This window comes from Trichomycterus rosablanca, chromosome 19, assembly GCF_030014385.1.
Source record: "Trichomycterus rosablanca isolate fTriRos1 chromosome 19, fTriRos1.hap1, whole genome shotgun sequence".
NCBI classification, from domain to species: Eukaryota; Metazoa; Chordata; class Actinopteri; order Siluriformes; family Trichomycteridae; genus Trichomycterus; species Trichomycterus rosablanca.
Genome location: NC_086006.1, coordinates 26,910,305 through 26,936,175, shown reverse-complemented (window position 1 = coordinate 26,936,175; position 25,871 = coordinate 26,910,305). Strand labels below are relative to the sequence as shown.

General features: G+C 43.1%; 1 protein-coding gene across 1 annotated transcript; it reads left to right on the top strand.

The window, feature by feature from the left end:
- Nucleotides 1-907: 907 nt before the first annotated feature.
- On the top strand, nucleotides 908-16,490 carry podn (podocan; the record flags this gene model as incomplete). Its single annotated transcript, XM_063015053.1, has 10 exons — nucleotides 908-916; nucleotides 2,937-3,089; nucleotides 5,101-5,194; nucleotides 5,534-5,598; nucleotides 8,347-8,456; nucleotides 8,810-8,966; nucleotides 11,722-11,837; nucleotides 12,243-12,900; nucleotides 13,605-13,753; nucleotides 15,976-16,490. Coding segments are annotated over 10 exons (1,680 nt in total), but the record flags the coding sequence as incomplete, so codon positions are not given.
- Nucleotides 16,491-25,871: the final 9,381 nt, after the last annotated feature.

The window sequence follows — 25,871 nt, the reverse complement described above, 5'->3', positions numbered from 1 at the left end:
TGAACATTTAGAATTAAACTTCGCAGCGTTGGATCTGCAGCTGGACTTTATTACTTTATTGCTGGACAGAAAGGTGAGGTTTGATCTCCCATCTTTACCTCCACATCTGCGCATATGTACTTCCACATCTGTCCATCTTTACCTGCTCTTCTGTTCACCTTTACTTCAACATCTGTCCACCTTCACCTCCCTCCCCGTGTTTGTGTTCCTTCTTGTACGAATCTGATCCACTTTTCCAGACACGCAGAACACGTGGACGTTCTCCAGATGTTCAAATGGTGTTACGCTGACTTTCCTCTTCAACTCTGAACAGAAGTGTGTCTACAACTTTCACTTTCTCCACACTTAATGTTCAATTTAGCAAATAAACAGGATTTGCATGCAGATTTACTTCTTTATTGATTTGTTTACTTATTATCACTAAGAAAAGCTGAATATGAAATTTGACCGGGGGTGCAAACTTTTACTGTGTCTTTCTGGTCTGCTACTGGCTAGAACACCAGTGTTTAATGGTATAACTGGTCCATTTTCTTGACCATCCAATGGTGCAAAAGACAACAATTCTGGTTGGTGTCCAGCAAATCTATTTTAGATATACTCTGATCAGCCATAACATTAAAACCACCTCCTGGTTTCTACACACACTGTCCATTTTATCAGCTCCACTTACCATATAGAAGCACTTTGAAGTTCTACAATTACTGACTGTGATCAGGACCCCCACAGAGCAGGTATTATTTAGGTGGTGGATAATTCTCAGCACTGCAGTGACACTGACATGGTGGTGGTGTGTTAGTGTGTGTTGTGCTGGTATGAGTGGATCAGACACAGCAGCGCTGCTGGAGTTTTTAAATACCGTGTCCACTCACTGTCCACTCTATTAGACACTCCTACCTAGTCAGTCCACCTTATAGATGTAAAGTCAGAGACGATGGCTCATCTATTGCTGCTGTTTGAGTCGGTCATCTTCTAGACCTTCATCAGTGGTGACAGGACGCTGCCCACGGGGTGCTGTTGGCTGGATATTTTTGGTTGGTGGACTATTCTCAGTCCAGGAGTGACAGTGAGGTGTTTAAAAACTTCAGCAGCGCTGCTGTGTCTGATCCACTCATACCAGCACAACACACACTAACACACCACCACCATGTCAGTATCACTGCAGTGCTGAGAATGATCCACCACCTAAATAATACCTGCTCTGTGGGGGTCCTGTTATCTAAATAAATTGGACATTATGAATAAATGAAGAAGCTGTGAAGGGTTAATAAGTTCTCAGACATTCTGATCATCTGTGTTCGGCTGGTTTGATGTTATTTAACCTGTATCAGTGCCAGCGCTCCTCATGACCGTCCAGTTTTCTCTGTGATTAAATGAACTACATGTTGAGTAAATCTCCTCTCTCAGCGCGCTTGTTATTGTTGGCGTTTACGTTGTGATGTTTTAAATATTTAAGTGTTCAGCTCCTTATCTGGCCATCAGAGACTCTGAGAATAAAGTTATTCTGTGCAGAATCGACCAGATAGTTTGGGAGAAAAACCCTAAAAAAACATTGTATTAATATTTAAACTTAATAGATAGGAATTTTTGCACTGAAACCAACAAGAGTACAAATAATAATAACGATAATAAAATAATAATAACAATATAAATACAAATAATAATAATATTAATAATGAAAATACATCAATAAAATTGTATTTTTATTATTTCCACTACTGTTATTATTTCTACCACAATCATTATTATTATTATTATTATTAACAGTATTATTATTATTATCACTATTATGGTTATTATTATTATCACTATTATTATTATTATCACTATTATTATTATTATTATCATCACTATTATTATTATTATCACTATTATTATTATTATTATTATCACTATTATTATTATCATCACTATTATTATTATTGACAGTATTATTATTATTATCACTATTATGGTTATTATTATTATCACTATTATTATTATTATCATCACTATTATTATTATTATCACTATTATTATTATTATCACTATTATTATTATTATTATCATCACTATTATTATTATTATCATCACTATTATTATCATCACTATTATTATTATTATTATCATCACTATTATTATTATTATCACTATTATTATCACTGTTATTATTATATCATCACTATTATTATTATTACCACTGTTATTATCATTTATTATTATTATTACCACTATTATTATTACCACTATTATTATCATTTATTATTATCACTATTATTATTATTATTAGTAGTAGTAGTATTACCACTATTATTATTATTATCATTTATTATTATTATTACCACTATTATTATTATTACCATTATTATTATTATTAATATTACCATTATTATTATTATTATTATTACTACTACCACTATAGGCTTCGGATATTCCACCCCCCTACCAAACACTTAACTCAATTATGTTAGTAATTAGACGCCCGACTGGCTGATAGCAACGCTGGAGATAGACAGAAGCTCCTACTGTACAGCTGGCTCCAAGCCCATGGTAATGTACAGATCGCTTGACAAAGCACCACTGTTCCATGTACTTTTATACTGGTGCAGTGAATCTAGCCCTGTTCATATGGGCACAGAGAAGTCATGAATTATAGTTATTATAATCAGTAATAATCCTGATATAAACTAGCCTTGGCTTGTTTGGTTCATGTGTGTCCTGCAGATGTGGGGTCCAGCACACACACACACACACACACACACACACACACACACACACACACACACACACACACACACACACACACAGTAAGTTAAAGTGTAACAGAGCGTGTGGTTCTGGTTCTTTCTCAGTTAGTGATGACCTGGAGGTGGATACTCGGTGTGATCCTGCTCAGTGTGGTTCTGGATCTCCGAGCTGAGCCTGAACACCCGCTGGAAGAAGAGCAGATGCTGGAGGAGGAAGAAGAGGAGGAGGAGGTGAAGAGGAAGAATGGAAAGATCTGCCCGGATCAGTGCAGCTGCTCGGACGAAGGATCCGTCGACTGTGCCGGTGTTGATCTATCAGAGTTTCCTCAGGACCTGCCGGAGAAAACACGCCAACTCTCACTACAGGTGTGTGTGTGTGAACTATACATAATAACTGCTTTAAGGTTAGTAGATGGATCACCAGCAGGTTCCCAGGAACTTCATTTTTTTGGAAAATTTTAGGAACCAAATCTTTGGTAAGTTTCCAGTAATGTTACTAATTCACCTGTCGTGTCTCTATCAGAAAAACAAGAACTTTTTCCAGAACAACAACAACTCAGTAGCTTCTTCAGAAGCCCAGAAGCTCTTCAGGAATTTAAAAAAGAAATATCTGGCCGCTCAGGCGGTAAAACACCAGAGCTGGGATTTCGAATACATCGTATCGCTGATCGGCATATGAGCTCGCCTTGTGCAGGTGAAACGATGCAGTCGGCTACTGCACACGTGTAGGAGGGGGCGTGTGTCTGTTATGCTCTCCTCAATTGGGGCGGGGGTCGGCACCAGTAGAGAGGAAGCATAACGCAACTGGGTAAAAATCAGGGAAGAGAAAAGGGATAAAATGCATAATAAAAAAAAGAATTGGCTTTCTCTTATGAGATTCTTATTGGAATTGATTTGGTAATCGTTCCAGTACATTTTCTATAGAATGAACCCTTTTTCAGGAGTCCAGGGTGTTTTAATACACCTCCACTGAATGGACCGAGTCCAGTTTAGGTTTGGCATGGTGCTTGTTCCTCTGAGGAACACAGTTCCACCAAAGAAGCTCAGAACCTCTGAAATGTTTCAAAGAACCCTGAAAATTTTCACCTAGGATCATTTTTAAGGAACATTTTAGGAACCAAAATCTTCTGTAAGTTTTCAGTGATGGAATTTTATTAAGCTACTTCAGAGCTTTTTAAAGGAACCATCAACTGAATCACAAATGTAAGAACTAGAAAGCTTTTCCAGAACCCAACAACTCAGGAGTTTTTTGAGGAGCCAAGAAGCTCTTCAGGAATAATAATAATAATAAAAAAGATTTCTTTTAAGAAATTCTGAGATTTTTACTTGGAATTGCTTTGTAACCGTTTCAGTAAATCTTCTATAGAATGAACCCTTTATCGGAATCCAGGACATTTGAATACACTTCCACTGAATGAACCGAGTCCAGTTTAGGTTTGAGGAACACAGTTCCACCAAAGAAACTCAGAACCTCTGGGATGTTTCAGAGCCCTGATTTGTGAAGGAACATTTTAGGAACATTCCACTAATGAAACGTATCAATAATAAGTCATTTAGAGTCGTTTTTTTTTTAGGAAATTATCAACTTGAAAATGTAAGAACACTTTGTCTCATGTCTCTATTAAAAAACAGGAACTCTTTCCAGAACCCAACAACTCAGGAGCTTCTTCAGGAGCCCAGAAGCTCTTCAGAAATTGAAATTCAGGAATCCAGGGTTTTAATACAGGTTTTTTTAAACCCTGGGTCGAGACCCTTGGGTGGGTCGCAAGCCAGAAAAATGGGTCACACAGAAAAATAAAAAGATTAAATAAAGAAATTTTAACAGGTGCATAAACATGAAATGAACTTGTACACTAGCGCCCCCTTATGGAGACTTTATTTTACATCTTGTAAACCACAGTAGGACCAGATTTTCACTGTTTTTATTAATTTATATTAAGTTTTTATTAAAGTATATTTAGTTTTGTGTTTCATTTTGTTGCATTGTTTGTGTTGCCTGGGTCATGGTAAAAATCAGGGACAAAATGTGGGTTGCTTGAAAATAAGTATGAAAAACTTTGTTTTAAGTCAAGTTTGGGTTAGGCATGGTGTTTGTTCCACTAGTGTCTGTATGGGTTTCTACTGGATGTCTAGACACTCTGGGGTTTGAGTGGGATTGTGGAGGTGAGTATTCAAGATGTGTTCTCGCAATGTATATTAGTTTTCTTTGGGCTCAGTGCAACTCTAGCAGAACTTTATGATGAACAGACTGTGCCAGACATTTAGCTCAAGTTATCCTTTGAAGTTTAGAAATGATAACCGATGTTTAAATGAGCTCTCGAACAACCTCTAATCTTCACTTTTACTTCATCTAATCTTTTGGGTTCTCCTGCTTTAGAACAACATGATCTCGGAGATAAGAGCAGTGGATCTCTCGCGGCTCACCCAACTGGAGACCCTGAACCTGCAAAACAATCGACTAACCTCACAAGGTAAACAGTGTTCGTCTTAGTCGATCAGCCAAGATGTTAGAGCTCCGTTAATTAAAAAACGCTAACAGCTACCAATTCAGCTTCACACAAAGATGTTCAGTAATACTTGAACATCTCAAAGAGCCATAGAGAGCCGTAGATAAACACTGACAGCAGAACTTAAGGTCGTACTGAAGAGGTATTGAATGACTTTAAGTGTCATCGATGCCACTTATCCTATAGGTCAATGAATGGCTGATAGAGGTTGAAGATCTCAGCACTGATGGGCTAGCGAGTTTCTCAGCACTGCCACCTGAGCGTGTGTTGACTTTAATATTGTGTGTAAACGTGTGGTTTCAGGTCTTGGAGACGACGGGTTCGAGGCGCTGGAGCAGCTCAGTTATTTATACCTGGCGAATAATAAGGTGAGAACAGGAAAAGGCTTCCAGAGTCGCTTCATCAGTGTGTGAACGTGGAAAGTTCTGGAGTGTGGGAGGTATAAGCCATAACATAACATTAAAACCACCTCCTGGTTTCTACACTCACTGTCCATTTTATCAGCTCCACTTACCATATAGAAGCATGTTGTAGTTCTACAATTACTGACTGTAGTCCATCTGTTTCTCTGCATGCTTTGTTAGCCCCCCTTCATGCTGTTCTTTAATGGTCAGGACCCCCACAGAGCAGGTATTATTTAGGTGGTGGATCATTCTCAGCACTGCAGTGACACTGACATGGTGGTGGTGTGTTAGTGTGTGTTGTGCTGGTATGAGTGGATCAGACACAGCAGCGCTGCTGGAGTTTTTAAATACCGTGTCCACTCACTGTCCACTCTATTAGACACTCCTACTTAGTCGGTCCACCTTGTAGATGTAAAGTCAGAGACCATCGCTCATCTATTGCTGCTGTTTGAGTCGGTCATCTTCTAGACCTTCATCAGTGGTCACAGGACGCTGCCCACGGGGCGTTGTTGGGTGGATATTTTTGGTTGGTGGACTATTCTCAGTCCAGCAGTGACAGTGAGGTGTTTAAAAACTCCAGCAACATACCAGCACAACACACACTAACACACCACCACCATGTCAGTGTCACTGCAGTGCTGAGAATGATCCACCACCTAAATAATACCTGCTATGTGGTGGTCCTGACCATTAAAGAACAGCATGAAAGGGGGCTAACAAAGCATGCAGAGAAACAGATGGACTACAGTCAGTAATTGTATAACTACAAAGTGCTTCTATAAGGTAAGTGGAGCTGATAAAATGGACAGTGAGTGTAGAAACAAGGAGGTGGTTTAAATGTTATGGCTGATCAGTGTACATTATAAATATACAGTATAAATTTGAGTTTGACACCCCTGGTCTAGAAGGAAGCATGTGTTAGCCCCCTTTCATCTTTGATTGGTGGCTGTGATGTGAGGAAGCATGTGGGAATTAAAAAATGAGCAAACAATGGGTTGAAAGACCGAGAACGTTGGAGGAAGCGAGTTGTTTTGACTTCGTGCTCTTCATGATGAAGTGTTTAATCCGTTTTTTAGGTGACCCAGATCCAGACTGGTAAACATTCACGACCACAAAAATGTTTCATCAGGTCACTGCCTTGAAACTGGTCCTGGTTATCTGGGACATCATGGCCGCCTTCCAGGGTCTGTTAATCCTCCAGACGTTTGTTTTTTAATGAAACGCTGGGAACTGAGCGCTTGATGATTTCTTAGGTCGGTCAACAGACATGGTTTAGCATTGATTTAGCATCGCACACATTTCCTCCTCCATTCCTCCCAGTCCAGATAAACATTAAAGCTCCTGTGTTAGGGCCAGAATGGCAGCGGGGTTTGACCTTCTCACAGCATAGCTGGCTCTCATGTAGCATGTTAGCTTCTAATCTTTTAGCTATTAAAGGCAGATTCGAAACATGCCGACTTTAAAGGGACAGCAGTGAGAGCGAATGATTAACCAGGGTCTCTGGGGGATTAGTGGAGTCCTGACTGAACAGCCAAGAGGCCACTGGAATGATTTCAATAAAAAAGGACCGACCACCCCGGTTCTTCTCGCCAACATCTTTAAACCATGTGACGTCTGAAAGAGAAGCTTGCGCAATTGAGCATTGTCTTAGTTTTGTGTCAGATGTGAGGCAGCTACAAATCCAGTTCCGAAAATGTTGGGACGGATCCTTCAGATGAATAAAAATGAAGCAAATTCGGGCTACTAACCAGGGTCCTTACACAGCGTCAAAGACCCCACCTTCTCGTTAGTCCGGTCTTTTCCCACATAGCAGACTTAGTGGCCGATTTTGTCTGCTGCAGGCACTGCCAATTGTGCCTACTAGGGGGTGCCCAGCCGACTGGTAGCAGAGCTGAGTTTTGACTCTTGGGTTCGAATCTTCGCACTGCCAACGGCCCGGCTGGGTGCTTATCAGAAACAGTTGGCTGTGTCTGAAGGAGGGAAGGTCGCCCAGGGTTTTAACCTCCTTGTCGCCCCACCAGTGAGCCCTACTGTCTGTTTGAGGCACTGGCATAACTGGCGGAAGGATACTGTATGTGTGGTCCGCTGTAGGTCCTGAGGCGCTCTGGGAAAATTATTATGCCAAGTGCTAGTCTGCAGCCCTCCTCAGCCAGCGTGGATGTTGTACAACCAGTTAATGTTGCCAGAGTGTGAGTATATCCAAATTGGGAAGAAATGTATTGTTAGCAAGTCATCATTACTTGTTTTACTATTATTTTTTTTTTACATTTTGCCCTCTTCCTCCCAATCTAGTCATATCCAATTCCTCAATTCTAATCACTATAGACTCCCACTCTGACCGAGGAGAGCCTCAGACTATCAGGCGCCCCCAGACTTGATGAGACAAGTCTCACAGAAAGCAGCATCTCGTACGGAGAGTCACGCACTACCATCCATGAATCATCGTCCCTCATGCAGGCGTCTCAACCAGCCAGCAGAGGTCGCAGTTGCAGCAGCGATGAGAAACCCACCGAACCCTTTACTTCAGGCCTGTGTGGGCACCCAATAGCACAGCTAAGATTCAAACTAGAGAGCTCTAGATGGTGGTGGTGGGCTAGCGCATTAGACCGCTGTTGCTTCCTAATGAGATTGTAATGTAATCACGGCTTGTTGTGATTTTTTATCGTAATTGTTTTTTATTTATAATAATATATATTTATGTTCTTTTTACAGCTCACAGCAGCACCCGTGTACCTTCCACCCACGCTGGTTAGCGCCGACTTCGCTGCAAATCAGCTAACCAAGATCTACTCGTACACGTTCGGCCAGAAACCTGGACTCAAGTGCGTAGGATTCTCTTCACTTACCGTACGCAGATGTGGTGAAAAAATATGTGGACACCCCTTTTAATTATTGACTTCACCCATTGCAAACAGACGTAAAAATCTATTATATTAAAGAAATCAACTCCATTCCACATCTTTGGGATGGATTAGAACGTCTATTGCGAGCCACACCTTCGTCCGAGATCAGTGCCCGAGGAGTGGAGGGCTCTCTATATTTGGCCAATAGCTTACGTTTGGGTGTCCGCATACTTTTGACCATGTTGCGTATCACTGGAACATACCATAATACATTTTTATATATATACTGCAAAAATACAGGTTCTAACCCTGTGGTTCACGCTGTATCTCAGGTCAGTGTATCTCCACAACAACAAGCTGACCGATGCCGGATTACCTGATGGAATGTTCAACGGCTCCGACAATTTGGAGGTGTTAATAATGTCCAGTAACTTCTTGCGGCACGTCCCTAAAGGCCTGCCAGCCGCACTTTACCATCTTCACCTGAAGGTAGTTCATTTAAGTTAGCATTAGTGTGTTGCCCCACTGAAAACAAACCCAAACTAAATTAGTCTACACTGCAAGCTAGCTTAAAGTCACCGCTAGGTACGTCTCATAGACGTCATGTTTCACTCAATCGGTCTGAGATACAATATTTTGATTATTATTCACATTTCCCCTCACTTTAGTCATATATAAACCCGCAAATGTAATTCCAATGCTGCATTCACTTTCTTGCTCTTACTGAGGACAGATCCAGGCTATCACATGCCCCCACTTGCTAGAGGTGGAGTCTAATGCCAAGTTCACACTACACGACTGGATCTCTTGCAATCGGGAGTCTTTCGAATCGGTGTGTATTTCACACTACACGACTGATGGGCGATAGGGGGTCACACACTACACTGTCTATCACCAACTGGAATCGCCGGCGAGCTTCTCTGGTCTCCCAAACTACGTTCTGTCACGAAAACACACGCGAGAAGTGACAAGGGGTTTAATGATACCACGTCCATAAATGCACGTCAACAAGTAGCGAGCGATAAAGGTTGGTGTGCTGATGTGCAGCATAAAATTAATTTTGCAATGCAGCGTGGGTGTTTCGTAGAGAACGATAATGTCAGAAATACTATAAAACTTGTGTGTGTGCTGATGTATTCTGATATAAAATATATTACGCCCCTGTCCCACCTTTTTACACTCCTCCCCTGCGTTTCTCCTCACGCCGTATCTTGCGTTCTCATTGGCTGTTTGACATAGCACTCGTTGCCAGTTGGGCGACTCAGATCCAGATATTTGACAAGCTAGAAATCTCTCTTCAGTCAGATCGAGTTGTTGAGTAGTTCACACACAGCAATTGAGAGCGGAGTTTTGATAGGCGAACCCCGAACCCCGTGTTGCTCCCGAGCCGGCAACTCTAGCGCTGACCAGTTGGCGAGCGAAACTCAGGGCAAAAATCGTGTAGTGTGAGCTAGGCATAACAGAGAGCTGTATCACGTACGGATAGCGACGCCTATGCTATTCTGTTTTCATCCACCCTTCATGCAGGCGCTTCGACCAGCCAGCAGAGGTTGCATTTGTTTCACTTATAATGAAAAAACCTGTTGACCTCCCTTCCTGAGATAAACGCATTTGGATTGCCTGTTGGACGCCCATCCAGGTCTCTAGCACCCGAGCACCCCTCTGGGGACAACTGGCAGCACAAGGCAGAGAGCAGCTCAAGGGCTCTAGTGTATATACAGCATGTGGCTGGTGGTGTAAACAGACCCAGAGTGACCCTGACCAGGATAAAAGTGGTTCAGCACTGCTTTCTTCTGCACGGTTGCTGTCGTTGCCTTTGTGATCATCCGCCTCTGATGTTGTCCTATGGTGCTGCTGCCTAGTATAGATGGTACTTATCCAAAGCGACTTACAGTACTGTCACAGTATACAGTCTAAGCAATTGAGACTTAAGGGCCTTGCTCAAGGGCCCAACAGTGACAACCTGGCAACGGTGTGGCTTGAACCAACAACCATTGGATTACTAGTCAGGGAGGTGAAGTTTCCACAGCAGCATGGCTGATACATCACCATACTTTAAAAGTTAACTTGCAATTCCATTGAAGACAACACTTAAGCTCCAGACGACTATATGGCCAAAAGTATGTGGACACCACTCTTAATTACTGAGCTTTGACATTTCAGCCACACCTGTTTCCAACAGGTATAAAATGAATGATCATGAAATGCTTTATCCTGATCCGTGTCACAGTTATGGCCCCATCCAGAATCAATGGGCGCAGGGCATGAACGCACCGCGGACAAGGTTTCAGCCAACCCCACACCCCAGACATGGCCAAACGTGTCTGTGTAGTCACCCAGGTTTGAATCTCGGAGGTGGTGGGCAAGCATAATTGACCACTGTGCCACCTGATTGCCCTAAGAGATAGTGTGCTTATACATTTGTGACCACGGGGGCAGTGGTTGCACAGTGGGTTGAGCTTTTGGCTATTAGTTGAAAGGTTGACAGTTCAAATCTCAAGTGCAGTTGTAACCTAGCGGTTAAGGTACTGGACTAGTAACCACTGTTGGGCCCTTGAGCAAGACCCTTAACCCTGAAAGTGTCTCCTAAATGCTGAAAATGTAAATGTAGTCAAGTGCTTTAACCACTAGGCTACAAACTGCCCAGGATTCCAGGATGAGGAAACACAGGATTGCTGATTATAATGCAAACCCAGTCTCACAGTTTTACATCTCACTAGTCGCCCTGCTGTCTTTTTCCCACAATGCCGTGGTTCTGATTGAACTTGGAATGAATCAGTTTTTGGCGGCGCTTTAAAAAGGTCAGCGGCGAGCTGTAAAAAACGAGCGTCAAAGCGGTGAATCCATGTGGTACACAGCACCACTTCACAAAGCGGTTTTGCCACGTATTATGTGAATACAGCTGTGGGGTACCAGATGTTAAGCAACAAACGAATTCTCTTTTGACTGAATGGGCACAAATTCTTTAGAAAAACACCTAAATCTTCTGGAAGACCTTAACAGAAGCTGGTATAATCGTAAAAACGGCGCAACCTCATACAAATACCCACTTCTGCTTCTGCTTACTCACATTATTCCCATTGTGCAGAACATCAGATTCTTCTGTGATTGGATGATTAATGTCTGTTGACGTAACTGCTGCACGATTTCATCTTGACCAGGACATGCAGTTCTGTCTAAAACGTCTCCGTGAGCCTCTTCACCTCTTCACGTCATTGCTCTTCTGATGACTATCTTCTCTTAGAATAACAAGCTGGAGAAAATACCAGCAGGTGCGTTGGAGAACCTGTCCCATCTGAGAGAGCTGTACCTGCAGAACAACCTCCTGAGCAACAGCGGCATGGACAACACCACCTTCAGGTTGGGGCATTGTGGATTCTCCATAGCTTTGCTTTCAATTCTTCTACATCATGAATTATGAGAGTTGAGTCTCTTTAACAACCATGGGTTTATCATGGCATTTTCAAAAAGCTTATGGTAAGGTGTCCCTATACTTTTGGCCATATGGTTTAAATCATAGAAGACATGGGCACACTAAAGGTCTGAGAAGCTGGGGATGAATTTAAGGGCCCCAACCAGCACAAAAGGGCCCCTAGAATTTAATTTCTCCAGGTTAAAGTGGTGTAGGCTTGTAGGTAGACCATTGAAGGGGCCAAATTCTGTTGAGGCCCTTGTTGACCCAACTTCTGACATGACTTTCAGGATACAGTTTAAAAAATATGAGTCCTTGATAAGTCCTTGATGTTTGTGTTCCATGTCTCTCAGCTCTCTGAGCAGTCTGGAGTACCTGGATCTGTCCAACAACAACCTGAGCTCGGTTCCTCCGGGTCTCCCTCGCAGTCTGATGCTGCTCCACCTGGAGAAAAACGTCATCACGTCCATCCACGCCGACTCCCTCACCTCCATCCGCGACCTCCAGTACCTGCTGCTCCATCACAACCGGCTCCGCGCCCGCCACATCCACCGCGACGCCTTTCGGGGCCTCAAGCGTCTCCACACGGTCCACCTGCACCACAACCTGCTGGAGCGCGTCCCTCTGGGCCTTCCGCGGCGCGCCCACACGCTGATCCTGCTCCGAAACGCCATCAACGAGATCCGGCGCGACGACCTCATCACCCTGTACACGCTCAAGGAGCTCAACCTGAGCTACAACCGCCTGACCAGCGAGCGGATCGACCGGCACGCGTTCAGGAAGCTGCGGGTCCTGGAGATGCTGGATTTGTCGGGGAACAAGCTGGGCGCGCTGCCGCTGGGGCTTCCCAAGGGCCTCCATATACTGCGCGTGAAGGATAATCAGATCTCCGGGCTGCCAGAGGGGGCACTGTCGGGCATGAGCAAGCTGAAGGAGATCTACCTTTCTAACAACCAGATAAAACTCAGCTCCATCTACCAGGGGGCGTGGACGGAGCTCAGCTCGCTCACGGTGAGATAGTCCCATCTCTTTGTGAGGTCTGTCAGTATAGTAGACACTATCTACAGAAAAACACAGATCTGTAGAGGAGTATAGGAACAGTATATCTTACACGGACAAAATTATTGGGACACCCCTTCTAATTTTTGAATTCATGTTTTTCATTAACAACAGTTTAGGGAAGGCCCTTTCCTGTTAAAGCCCTGACCTCAGCCCTATTTAACAGCTTTGGAATGAACCTGAACATCTACTGAGCCTTTCTCGACCAGTGGGTAGCGCTGTCGCCTCTCAGCAAGAATGGTCTTGGTTCGATACCCAGGCCCCGAGCGGTCAGGGTCCTTTCTGTGTCAAGTTTGCATGTTCTCCCTGTGGCGTATGGGTTTCCTCCGGGTGCTCCGGTTTCAAAGTCAGGTTAATTGGAGCTACAAAACTCACCCTTAGTGTGTGTATGTGTGTGTTTGTGTGCTTTGTAATGGACTGGAGACCTGCCTGGGATGTTTCCTGCCTTTCGCCCGGCGGATCCGACCCACTGCAACCCTGATCAGGATGATCTAGTGATAAAATAGACAATGAAGGAATGAATAAACGGAATAATTAGGAGTGCCCACATAAAATACACACACTGCATTGGCAAACTTGTGAATGTCATCGGGTCATCGGGTTTCCCAGCGTGCAGTAACGACGTGTGTGTGTGTGTGTGTGTGTGTGTGTGTCAGACTGTAGAGCTATCAGGTAACCTGCTGACCCGAGTGCCTGCTGATCTCCCCGAGTCGTTGGAGTTCCTGCATCTGCAGAACAACAGAATCGGCAGCATCTCAGCTACAGACTTCATCAGCACTCCGAACATCAAGGGGATCTTTCTCAGGTCCGACACACACACACACACACACACACATCATAACAACACTCGTACCTGCACCACACAGCCCATTAGGCTCACGATATGTGATGTGTGTTTGTAAGTGAGAGGGATGAAGACGTTCCTTTAGAAGGTCTTGTTTCTCCACTTAGTCCACGGAGGTATCATTAAGATGATGGTCTTATATAACACCATTGTTTTCCACCCTGTCATCACAACCCACACACACACACACACACACTGTAGTGCAGTTATGTAACCTTCGTGGTCTGAAGAATGTAATCATTGGGGTTTGGAAGCTTTAATGTTATGATTTGTTTGACAAGATTTGTTTTGCATCTCCACACTGCTCTAGCCAAGCGCGCTCACGCACACACACACACACACACACACACACGTACACACACACACGTACTACTAGGCAGGATAATTTTTTCCACACAGCCCACCGAAATTACCTATGAAATCCAATTGCTTCTTTTTTCCAAGCGACCGAGCTTTGAAACAACGGTGCAATTTTCCTGTACTGCTCTCTTCTGTGACTGACTAATAGGAACGCGTACGCTATATGGTCAGTAGTATGTGGACACCTGACCATGAGCTCGTTGGACATCCTATTTTAAAAACAAATGCTATTAAACCTCCATGTAATCCTTTGAGCTAGAACAACAGCCGGGCGGCACGGTGGCTCGGTGGGTAGCACAGTCACCTCACAGCGAGAAGGTCCTGGGTTCCATCCCCAAGCGAGGCGGTCCGGGTCCTTTCTGTGCGGAGTTTGCATGTTCTCCCCGTGTCTGTGTGGGATTCCTCCCACAGTCCAAAAACATGCAGTCAGGTTAATTGGAGATACTGAATTGCCCTATAAGTGAATGGGTGTGTGTGTGTGTGTGTGTGTGTGCCCTGCGATGGACTGGCGCCCCGTCCAGGGTGTTGCTGTGTGCCTTGCGCCCATTGAAAAGCTGGGATAGGCTCCAGCTCCCCCCCCCCCTCCCCGCAACCCTGATTGGATAAGCGGTTAGGAAAGTGAGTGAGTAGAACAACAGCCGAGTCTGTTAGTGTTTATCTCTCTTTCGTTGCTGACGCCACCCCCAATGCCGATCGAGGAGGGCCGAAGTGGTCACGTGACCCCCTCCGAAACACAAGCGGCTAATCACTTCTTTTCAGAGAGACACACACTGCCATCTGCGATCACCCCCCATGCAGGCGCTTCGACCTGTCAGCAGATGCCTCACTCACACCAACAACAACGAATCCCCCTGAACCCAATTTTGTCTTCCGCTGCTGAGAGATGCCAAATTGCATCCTAGGAGAGCACGTCGCTGTACACGCCTCTACCGACATGTGTACAGCCTTTCTCTTCTCGCCCCTGCATTCTGCACAGGCGTCTCTTCCGCCAATCAGGTTCCTTACACAGGGTATGAAGACCCACCCACCCACGCATAGTCCGGCCCACACCCTGCAGATACGGTGGTCAATTAGTATCTGCTGCAGGCACTGCCAATTATGCCAGCTAGATGGTGCCCATCCGACCGGTGGCAAAAACTCGGTGCTAGTGTGCAAGCGGAATATCCCGCTGTATAACAGTATAACACCCGTATCAACAAATGTAGAAAAATAAAAGTACTTTTTATTGCCCTGCTGACTGCTCTGTCACACTCAGGCCCTCAGGACGTAAAACAAACCCCGATAAACTATAATAACAGTGATTCGTACCTCTCCGGATTTCAGAAAGGTGCTTTATCTCTTTCGGATGGTGACTATACTACAGTAGACGTTCTCCGTCTGACCTTCCTGAGACTTCAGAAGCTCGTAAACCAAAATGCTAGAGCGTGCACACATGTGCAGAGCCGAGCGTCAGCATGTGTGAAAAAGAACGCGGGAGGAAAATAAGGACGGGTGGAAAGTGGGAAACAAATGAAAACAATCTGGGAAGGTCTGAGTGAGGTAAAATGAGTGAGTGAGGTAAAATGAGTGTTTGGACCAGTACGGAAGCTTCTGCCTGAGAGAGCTTCATTCCATTATCTCCCTAATGGAGGTGTGTGTGTGTGTGTGTGTGTGTGTGTGTGATGGACACAGCTGCTTCCTTTTAATTTCATATAAGGGCCAAAGGACTCGTTCCAGCTGGAGCTAAAGTGGTGGACAAGGCCGAAAGCTCGGTGACTCACTTTTGCCCTACAATTCAATTCTCTCTCTCTCTCTCTCTCTCTCTCTCATACTTTCTCCTACAGATTTAATCGTCTCTCTGCGCTCTCGGTCGCCGAAGACTCTTTCTCCTACCTGTCCCACCTGCAAGTACTGGACATCGGACATGGAAACATCACTCCCGTCCATAATCAGGACCTGGACAAACAGGAAGACTACACAGAAGGTGAGGAAGAAGAGGTGCGCCAGGAATAACGCCCGACTTTGAACTTTACACATGCCCTACACGACCAAAGTATGTGGACACGCCTTTCAATAGTTACGTTCCAGTTTTATAGTTGCACATCAAGTCGAGTCCAATTTATTTATACAGCGCTTTTTACAATAGACATCGTCTCAAAGCAACTTTACAGAATCCAGGACCAACAGACCAAAAACCCCTGTTGAGCAAGCCGAGGGCGACAGCGACAAGGAAAAACTCCCTTAAAATTACAGGAAGAAACCTTGAGAGGAACCAGACTCAGCAGGGACCCCCGTCCTTTCCACAATATCATCCACACACATATTAAAATGAACTAAAAGTTATAACTAGCAAAAATAATCGGAGTTATTATTCAGTCCAGTCTGTGATAAAGTCTGTAGTGAGTTCTTGACATTCTTGGTGCAAACACGCCAGGTTTCCCGTCACATCTGGCAGGAGCAGCATTGTTGGCACGGCGGTCTCGACTTCATTGCTTAACCTCGGGCGGGTAAACAGGTTTCCGTCAGAACCACCTCGGGGTAAAACAACAAAAAATGTAGTTAAAAATGTAAAATGTGAATTATGTAAAATGTTAGTTTTGCAGAGAGTCGCCTTAGACTCCGGCAGCCCTAATTACTACAGCATAACTAAAAGAGAGAGCGAGCGGGTAACAAGGTCACGAAGGCTTTTACTGGACATCAGCGCCCACCTCCCCCACCGCCATCAAACCTGGGTGATCGGAATCCTGCCGACAGGTTTAAGAAAAACACACAGTCCGACAGACAAGGCACAAAACGAAAGGTACTGAAATGAAAAACCTGAAATTGGAAACATCGATGAGCAACATCTATAAGCCGACAGAACGGCCTATTACGGGGCAACACTGACTACCGAGTTCCAAACAGCCTATGGGGGCAACATGGACTAGGCTTCCAACACCTGCACACAAGCCTAAGATCACCATGCACACAGCCAAGCATTGGATTCTATAGCAATGCTACAGGAACATCCTAATGCACAAAACAGTTTGGGGAATGCCATTTTCAGCTTAAGCATGGCAGTGCGCAAGAAACAAGGTCTAAAAATAAATACAGTTTGCATAAAAGAACTTTACCGGTCTGCACATAGACCTGACCTCAACCCTCTTCATCATCTTTGGGATTAATTAGAAGTCTGACTGAGAGAGCCCAATCACTGAAGGTTAATACCTGACCTCACTAATGCTCGGTAAATGCTCTAATGCTTGGAACAAACTGGAACATCAGTTCAGGCACAAATTCCCACAGACACACTTCACAGTCTTGTGAGAAGCCTTCTCTGATGATCGGCTGTTGTTCTAATTGAAAAGATCCCTCTATTTTAATACTATATGTTTTTTAAATGAGGCATTCAACAAGCTCACGGTCGGGCGTCCAAATACTTTCGACCATGCCGTGTGCAGTCAGTGATATGAAGACATTGTGTCTCAGTGAAGAACGGTTCGTTTTTACTTTTAGATTACGTTTGCACCTCATTTATTTCTGTTGAGAAGTCAAAATGCTAATGGAAAGTCCATTAGTCTCAGTCTCGTCTCTAATAGAAAACGTCTTCACTTTTAGAGCCACTCAAAAACACATGATTATTTTTGGAGCTCCGGCCCAGAGCATTATGGGAAAAGCACTAAGCTGTGATAACATGTTTGTATTTTTCGCTCTTTAACAGACTTCTGCTGGATGCCAATTTTCTAAATTATAGCAAAATCATAGAAATAATAGAAGAGTTTTTTTTATGTTTGGTGGCTCAGAAAAAAAAATCCCAAAGAAAAAACTATATAATTATTTTTATTAACATTAAATCGTGATGTTATGTTCTGGCATTTTGTTAAACAAGAGCTGTCTGCAGTTTAAGGTCCCCATTACCAAGTATGTTTATAGAAACATGGGCTAGAGTCAATTTACCTAAGCTAGGCATAACATTAAAACCACCTTCTTGTTTCTACACTCACTGTCCATTTTATCAGCTCCACTTACCATATAGAAGCACTCTGTAGTTCTACAATTACTGACTGTAGTCCATCAGTTTCTCTGCATGCTTTGTTAGCCCCCTTTCATGCTGTTCTTCAATGGACAGGACCCCCCACAGAGCAGGTATTATTTAGGTGGTGGATCATTCTCAGCACTGCAGTGACACTGACATGGTGGTGGTGTGTTAGTGTGTGTTGTGCTGGTATGAGTGGATTAGATACAGCAGCGCTGCTGGAGTTTTTAAAACATCTCACTGTCACTGCTGGACTGAGAATAGTCCACCAACCAAAAATATATCCAACCAACAGCGCCCCGTGGGCAGCGTCCTGTGACCACTGATGAAGGTCTAGAAGATGACCGACTCAAACAGCAGCAATAGATGAGCGATCGTCTCTGACTTTACATCTACAAGGTGGACCAGCTAGGAAGGAGTGTCTAATAGAGTGGACAGTGAGTGGACACGGTGTTTAAAAACTCCAGCAGCGCTGCTGTGTCTGATCCACTCATACCAGCACAACACACACTAACACACCACCACGTCAGTGTCACTGCAGTGCTGAGAATGATCCACCACCTAAATAATACCTGCTCTGTGGTGGTCCTGTGGGGGTCCTGACCATTGAATAACAGGGTGAAAGCAGGCTAAAAAAGTATGTAGAGAAACAGATGGACTACAGTCAGTAATTGTAGAACTACAAAGTGCTTCTTTATGGTAAGTGGAGCTGATAAAATGGACAGTGAGTGTAAAAACAAGGAGGTGGTCATAATGTTATGGCTGATCAGTGTAATTAAATGTATTTCATGTAACTGATTTAATACACCTGCAGGCACTTTATAACTCACTAATGTACTTAATAATTAAGATACGTCTACAATCTATTGGCCGTGATGTGTCTATTTTCACATACGCTGTTAGCCAATTAGCCACCATAAGCTATTCTGACAAGATTTCTGACAGGATTTTAGGTCATATTAACAAATATTTGTGGTACGTAAGCTAAGCTAATCTGACAGGTATCTGATAGATGAGACTTCAAATAATATTTATAGAGGTTCATAACACTCATTCGCTCCTGTTTCTGACAAGCTTACATGAACCCAGTACACATGCAGTGGTCAACACTGCCGCCTCACATATATAAGGTCCTGGGTTCTCTGTAGAGTTTGCATGTTCTCCATGTGTGCTTGTGGGTGTCCTCTGGGTGTTCCAGTTTCCTCCCACAGTCCAAAGACATGCAGACAGACCGAATAGAGCTACTAAAATTCCTCCAAGTGTGAATGTGTGCGTGTGTGTTTTGCCCTGTGATAGACTGGCAACCTGTCTGGGATGTTTCCTGCCTTTCACCCAATGAATCAGACCCACTGTGACCCTGACCAGGATAAAGTGATGATAAAACAGACAATGAATGAATGAATGAAAAAGTTCCTGGTGCTTCAGGTTTTGAATCCCCAATGATGCTTTCGGCCAGTCGGGCACCTAAATAAGACATGATGAGAGGGGCTGCAGACCCACTGTGACCCTGACCAGGATAATGTGGTGCTAAAAACATGGAAATAAACAGAATCATTTACTCACAGAAAACACGCACTTACTCACTTACTTACTTAACCGCTTATCCAGTTAGAGACACGGGGGGTGCTGGAGCCTATCCCAGCTTTTCAATGGGCGCAAGGCACACAGTAACACCCTGGACGGGGCGCCAGTCCATCGCAGGGCCGACACACACACACACGCACATACACACACCCATTCACCTATAGGGCAATTTAGTGTCTCCAATTAACCTGACTGCATGTTTTTGGACTGTGGGAGGAAACTGGAGCTCCCGGAGGAAACCCACACAGACACGGGGAGAACATGCAAACTCCCCGCCTGGGGATCGAACCCAGGACCTTCTTGCTGTGAGGCGACAGTGCTACCCACCGAGCCACCATCACAGAAAACAAAAGCGTATGTAAACGTTTGCCCTCGGCTGTTTGTCTGGCGCAGGTTGCCAGATTCCTATTTATACTCTTTTTGCTTTCTGAATCTTTTTGTTGTTTTATCATTCATACTTAATACTTAAAGCTTCATGATCTAGTTTATGATCTAGTTTATGATCTAGTTTATGATCTAGTTTGTTGTGATTATCAGTGGTTAAACACAGAGGAAGGAATTCTTCACCTGATTAGTTTCCACTCTTCCACGCCAGAATCAGACCTTCCTATCTCAAACAAAACCCCAGAGCATTCAGAGCGTCTGGATCAGAGAAAATCCGTTCCAGGAAAAAAAAAATCCATCTGCAGAATTAATGGAGTAGAAAGAGACATCACACCGAGGTTCAGAAGCTTTGGAAACTGGACGGATTACAGGCATCGGCAACAGGTCTCCAGAGATCACGTCGTTGGTGACATGACCGAGTGCGTCTGGCTGCTGGAGACTCGTGATCTGAGCCACAGATGGAGAGAAAGATTCAAATGCTGGAATAAACAATTGGCTGATTTAAAGCTGGAATAAAGAAATTACTCCTTCACTCGCAAACCACTTCAAATAAACCGCAGTAATGCAGAACAGTTGAGGTTCAATCGTCTGAAAGAGATATCACGATCTGTTTTCATTTCATCAGTCATCAAATGCTCACAGCACTTTTGCTAAATGGTATTTCTTTTAAAAAATGCATCACAGACATAAGTACACAGACATTTTAAAACCTATTTCAGGAAAAATTGGGACATGTTAAAAGCAATAAAAAGAAGATTCTGTGATGAGCTTCACAGAATTCACTTGAATCTTTATTTATTTAACTCAAACACTTTCTTAACTGCTTATTCAGTTAAGGTGGATATCTGTCTATCCCAGCATTTCAATGGGCGCAAGGCACACAGTAACACCCTGGACGGGGCGCCAGTCCATCGCAGGGCCGACACATACACACACCCATTCACCTATAGGGCAATTTAGTGTCTCCAATGAACCTGACTGCATGTATTTGGACCGTGGGAGAAAACCGGAGCTCCCGGAGGAAACCCACGCAGACACGGGGAGAACATGCAAACTCCCCGCCTGCGGATCGAACACAGGACCTTCTTGCTGTGAGACGACAGTGCTACCCATCGAGCCACCGTGCCATCCCTCTTAATTTAACTGATAATAGTAGAAAAAAGATCTTAATGTTTTCATTGATCAGCTTTATTGTAGTGTGTAAATATAAACACATTTAGAATTTGATTCCTCAAAAAAGTTGGGACGGAGGCGTGTTTATCCATGTGTTCCTTTAGCTTTCTTATTAATGAGACTTCTTAACGGTTTGGGAACTGAGGACGCTAATTATTGCAGTTTTGCAAGTGGAATTTTTTCCACTTTTGCTTTATACCAAACAGTCTGTGGTCACAGTTGTCTGATTCTCCTATTTATGTACGATCTGTGCTGCAGGCAGGCCAGTCAAGCATGCATACTCTGTGTCTACAAAACCACAGTTGTTGCAGGTGCAGAAAGAGGCCTCAGAGAAATGTGGACTGTGTTAGGTGACAATCGTTTTCTGAAGTACTCCTAAACCCATGTGGATATACAGTATTTATCACAGTAGCATGACAGGGATTCTTATTTTTCAACAATGGTTTCTGGCTTTGCCCTACACAGACAGTATTGCCTATTTTAGCCTCACCCAAGCCAATTTAGATCTGGGTTTTCTAAAGGGTGTCCCTAAAGTCTAAAAATAAATATCAATACATTTTTAACAACATTTTATTTCATCACAATATTAATAAATAACGTATTTAATGTGTCTTCCACTATTTATGATGCAATATGTATGTGTGTGTGTATTTTAGTAAACATGTAGTTACTTATAATTGATGTAGTATGATATTTCGGGGTGGCACGGTGGGTAGCACGGTCGCCTCACAGCAAGAAGGTCCCGGGTTCGTTCCCCAGGCGGGGCGGTCCGGTTTCCACCCAAAGTCTAAAAACATGCAGTCAGGTTAATTTGAGACACTGAATTGCCCTATAGGTGAATGTGTGTGTGTGTGTGTGTGTGTGTGTGTGTATGTGTGTCTGCCCTGCAATGGACTGGCGCCCCGTCCAGAGTGTTACTGTGTGCCTTGCGCCCATTAAAAAGCTGGGATAAGCTCCAGCACCCCCCGAGAGTGAGTGAGTGAGTGAGTATGATATTTCCTATGTGTCCAGACTTTAGGGACACGGTGTATTTGCCTCATATACACACACATCTACTAGCAGTGTAACACTCATGTACTGTATAGGTATTTTCACAACCCTCCACATCACAAGTTGCCACGAGTGAAACTGTTTAGGTGTGAATAAAAAGACAGCATGTTTAATAATACAGTCAAGCTCATTTTAAAAGTTTACACACACCTGTAAGCGACATCTCTACTGGTAGTATTGGGATTTTAATCACTTCTGTGCTTTTTCTGTGACTGAATGATTGTAACCCTAATATTAGGTAAACACTTCATTTATATCAAATAGGTTGCATGCTTTCAATGTGAAAACAGTTTGGGGAAGGCCTTTCCCTGACCCAGCATGTCTGTGTGCACAAAACAAGGTCCATAAAGACAAAACCGACTCAGACTGAGAGAGGCTTCACTACCCGCTTTCTCATTTAAGTGAAATATTTCTTATACATCATTTCATAAACATCCAGCATGACGTTTATAAAGGTTTTATTATTATTATGCGCTTCAACCAGCTGCTATGATACAAAACAGATGGCGTAGTCCAATGCAAAAGTTTGTGCACCCCTCAAAAGTTGTGATCATAATTTGCTCACTTTTAATAAAAATAAGCAAACACGTCCTCTTTGGTGGGCGACTGTAGCTTAGCGGTAAAGGAACTGGACTAGTGATCATAAGGTTGCTAGTTCAGGCCCCAGCACTGCCGAGTTGCCACTCGTGAGCCCCTGAGCAAAGCATTTCACCCTCAATTGCGTGAATTGTATTCAATCATAGTCGCTTTGAATGTAAATGCCATATATATAAATATTAAATGCATAATTATTGTTTATTTGCTGAATTTAAAACTAAATGTAACCAGGTGGTGTCCAAACTTTTGCATAAAGTAGTATGTGGAGATAAGGCTTATGTACGTTATATTTGTTGTGTTGCACTATTACATGTAAATAAATTATTTTTGAATGAACAGCTTTGATTTTGTTTTCTCGTGTACTCAGATTCTCTAGAATTGCTCGTGGCAGAGCAGTAAATTACGCTAGCTTAATAGAATGGGATCAAGGGTTTGGAATCAGTGGTGCTACAGGTCGGTTGGGCGTCTACATACCGAGATGATTGGCTGTGTCTCGGGATGTGGGGTTGCCAGGCCCTGTGATGTACTGGCATCCTGTCCAGGGTGTGTTATTGCATTGTGCCCAGTGATTCTGGGGAACCCGAACTGACCCACAGTGACCCTGACCAGGATAAAGCTGTGGTAAAACATAGAAATGAATGGAGGTGTCTAAACTAAATAACTGTTGCATACTCTAAGCCAATGCATTATTTTAATAGTTTAATTATTAATAGTAACTAGGCAAGCAGTAGCTTAGTAGTTAAAGTACTGGACTAGTAATCAGAAAGTTGCTGGTTCAAGCCTCACAACTGCCAGGTTGCTGCTGTTGGGCCCCTGAGCAAGGCCCTTAACCCTTAATTGCTAAGACTGTATACTGTAACTGTAATGTAAGTCGCTTTGGATAAAAGCGTCTGCTAAATGCCGAAAATTTAAATGTAATTGTTACTGACATAAAGAAGGTCAAAACATTGTTCATGTGGGTGTCGCACAGCAAGACCAGTTCTGCTGACCAGGGTTTAATCCTGTTTCAAACATGACATTTGAATACACTGAAAATTGCAGGTCTTTACATGGTCGATTAGAACCGCTTAGCTTTGTGTTGCTAGATGTTTAATTTAATGTACAGATATGATTAGGTTAGATGGTCTTCTAAACTATGTAGAAAAACAGTCCAAGTTCACAGTTAGCACTTCATGTTTAAGTAAACCAGTAATCAAACCATTTAGCCTTGATAAAAAGCTGATTTATTTTGGGTATAATCTTTCCTATAGACTGAAAAACAAATTCATGGCTTTTAAACAGCACTTGATAATTTTCAAAAATTGATGTGCATCTGAAAATTGCAGTAGTTCCTAGGTAACAAATAAAAGCATTCACAATGAGGATATGCAGAGACATGCAAAGGAAAATTGCCTCTTCGAGGACCACTCTGTTTTTCCACTAGCAAAGCTCAATTTAGGTTTGGATGTTTTCTCCTGACAGAACTGATGTAAGACAGGAAAAAATACTCCAGCAAGCTGGTATTGTGGACGTACTGGAAAATGCCATAAATTATCAAAATGGAAGGAAAAATATCACAGACCTGCGGTATGATCCTGCACAGGTCTGATTAAATTAATTCCAGACTAATCCCCCACAGACGGACATCAGTGCTAAATTTTAAGCTTTTTCTTTCAAACAAATACATCAGATGTACATTATATAAACAAAAGTGTTGTCACTCTTTCTAATTACTGAATTCTTGTGTTTCGGCCACAACAACAATTGCTAACAGGTGTAATAAACCAATTATATAAATGAAATGATATGCAGTAATAGTTTAGGAAAGGCCCTTTACTGTTCCAGCATGACTGCACCCCTGTGCACAAAACAAGCTCTATAAAGCCAGGAAGAAACGCTCATTTAAAGAAACTCCAGGGACACAAAGTCCTGCCCCATTAAACAGCTTTGGAATGAACTGGAACATCAACTGAGACTTCTTTGACCAACAGCCATACGAATGCCCTTTTGACTGAATGAGCACATATTCCCACAGACATACTTCAAACTCCTGTGAGAATCCTTTGAAAAGATCACACTTAGTGATAGCTCAGTGGTTGAGGTACTGCACTAGTAATCAGAAGGTTGCTTGTTCAAGCCCCACCACTGCCAAGCTGCCACTGTTGGGCCCCTGAGTAAGGCCCTTAACCCTCAACTGCTCAAAATCGTGTTCAGTCATAATCGTAAGTCGCTTTGGATAAAAGGCGTCTGCTAAATGTAAATTACATAGAGGTCACTTGTTTTTAAAATGGGACGTCCAGCAAGCTCATGGTCAGGTGTCCAAATACTTTTGGCCATATAGTTTATCACTGTGTGCACATGTGTTACATTTATTTAAATAGTTTTTTAGCAACTCAAAGCAGTATAATTGTACTTTATTAATTATTAGGATGCAGAATACGATGTTATTTAATCATTTGAGCTACACTATGGACAAAAGTATTTGGACACTTCCATTTATGAAACAAATAGTATCAACTTAGAGTTCAGTGATTCGGAATTATTCCTACCTTGCTCCCAGTGATTCCCAGTGGAACCGGAACCACCACGAACCTGACCAGAATGAAGCGGTTGAAGAAATTAAAATTGAATAATAATAATAAAGGAACGAAACTTTTATGGGTTTTAATATCATTAAGTTTGATTGAGTTTGAAACCGGGATTGCTACCAAACAAAGAGTCGTTTGGGATCTAAAAGAGTCGACTCCTAGATGAGCCGATTGATATGACTCATCAAAGAGCGAACCAATTCTAAATAAGTCGTGTTAGCATTTAGCTTTTACTGGCTGTATTTTAGAAGGGTCAGCAGAACATTGCTTCAAAAATAATGAACTTTAAGAGGAGCAGCAAGGCTTAAAAACACAATAATGAAACCTCAGCGATAATAAAACCTCCACAATAAAACTTTGGCGTGATCAG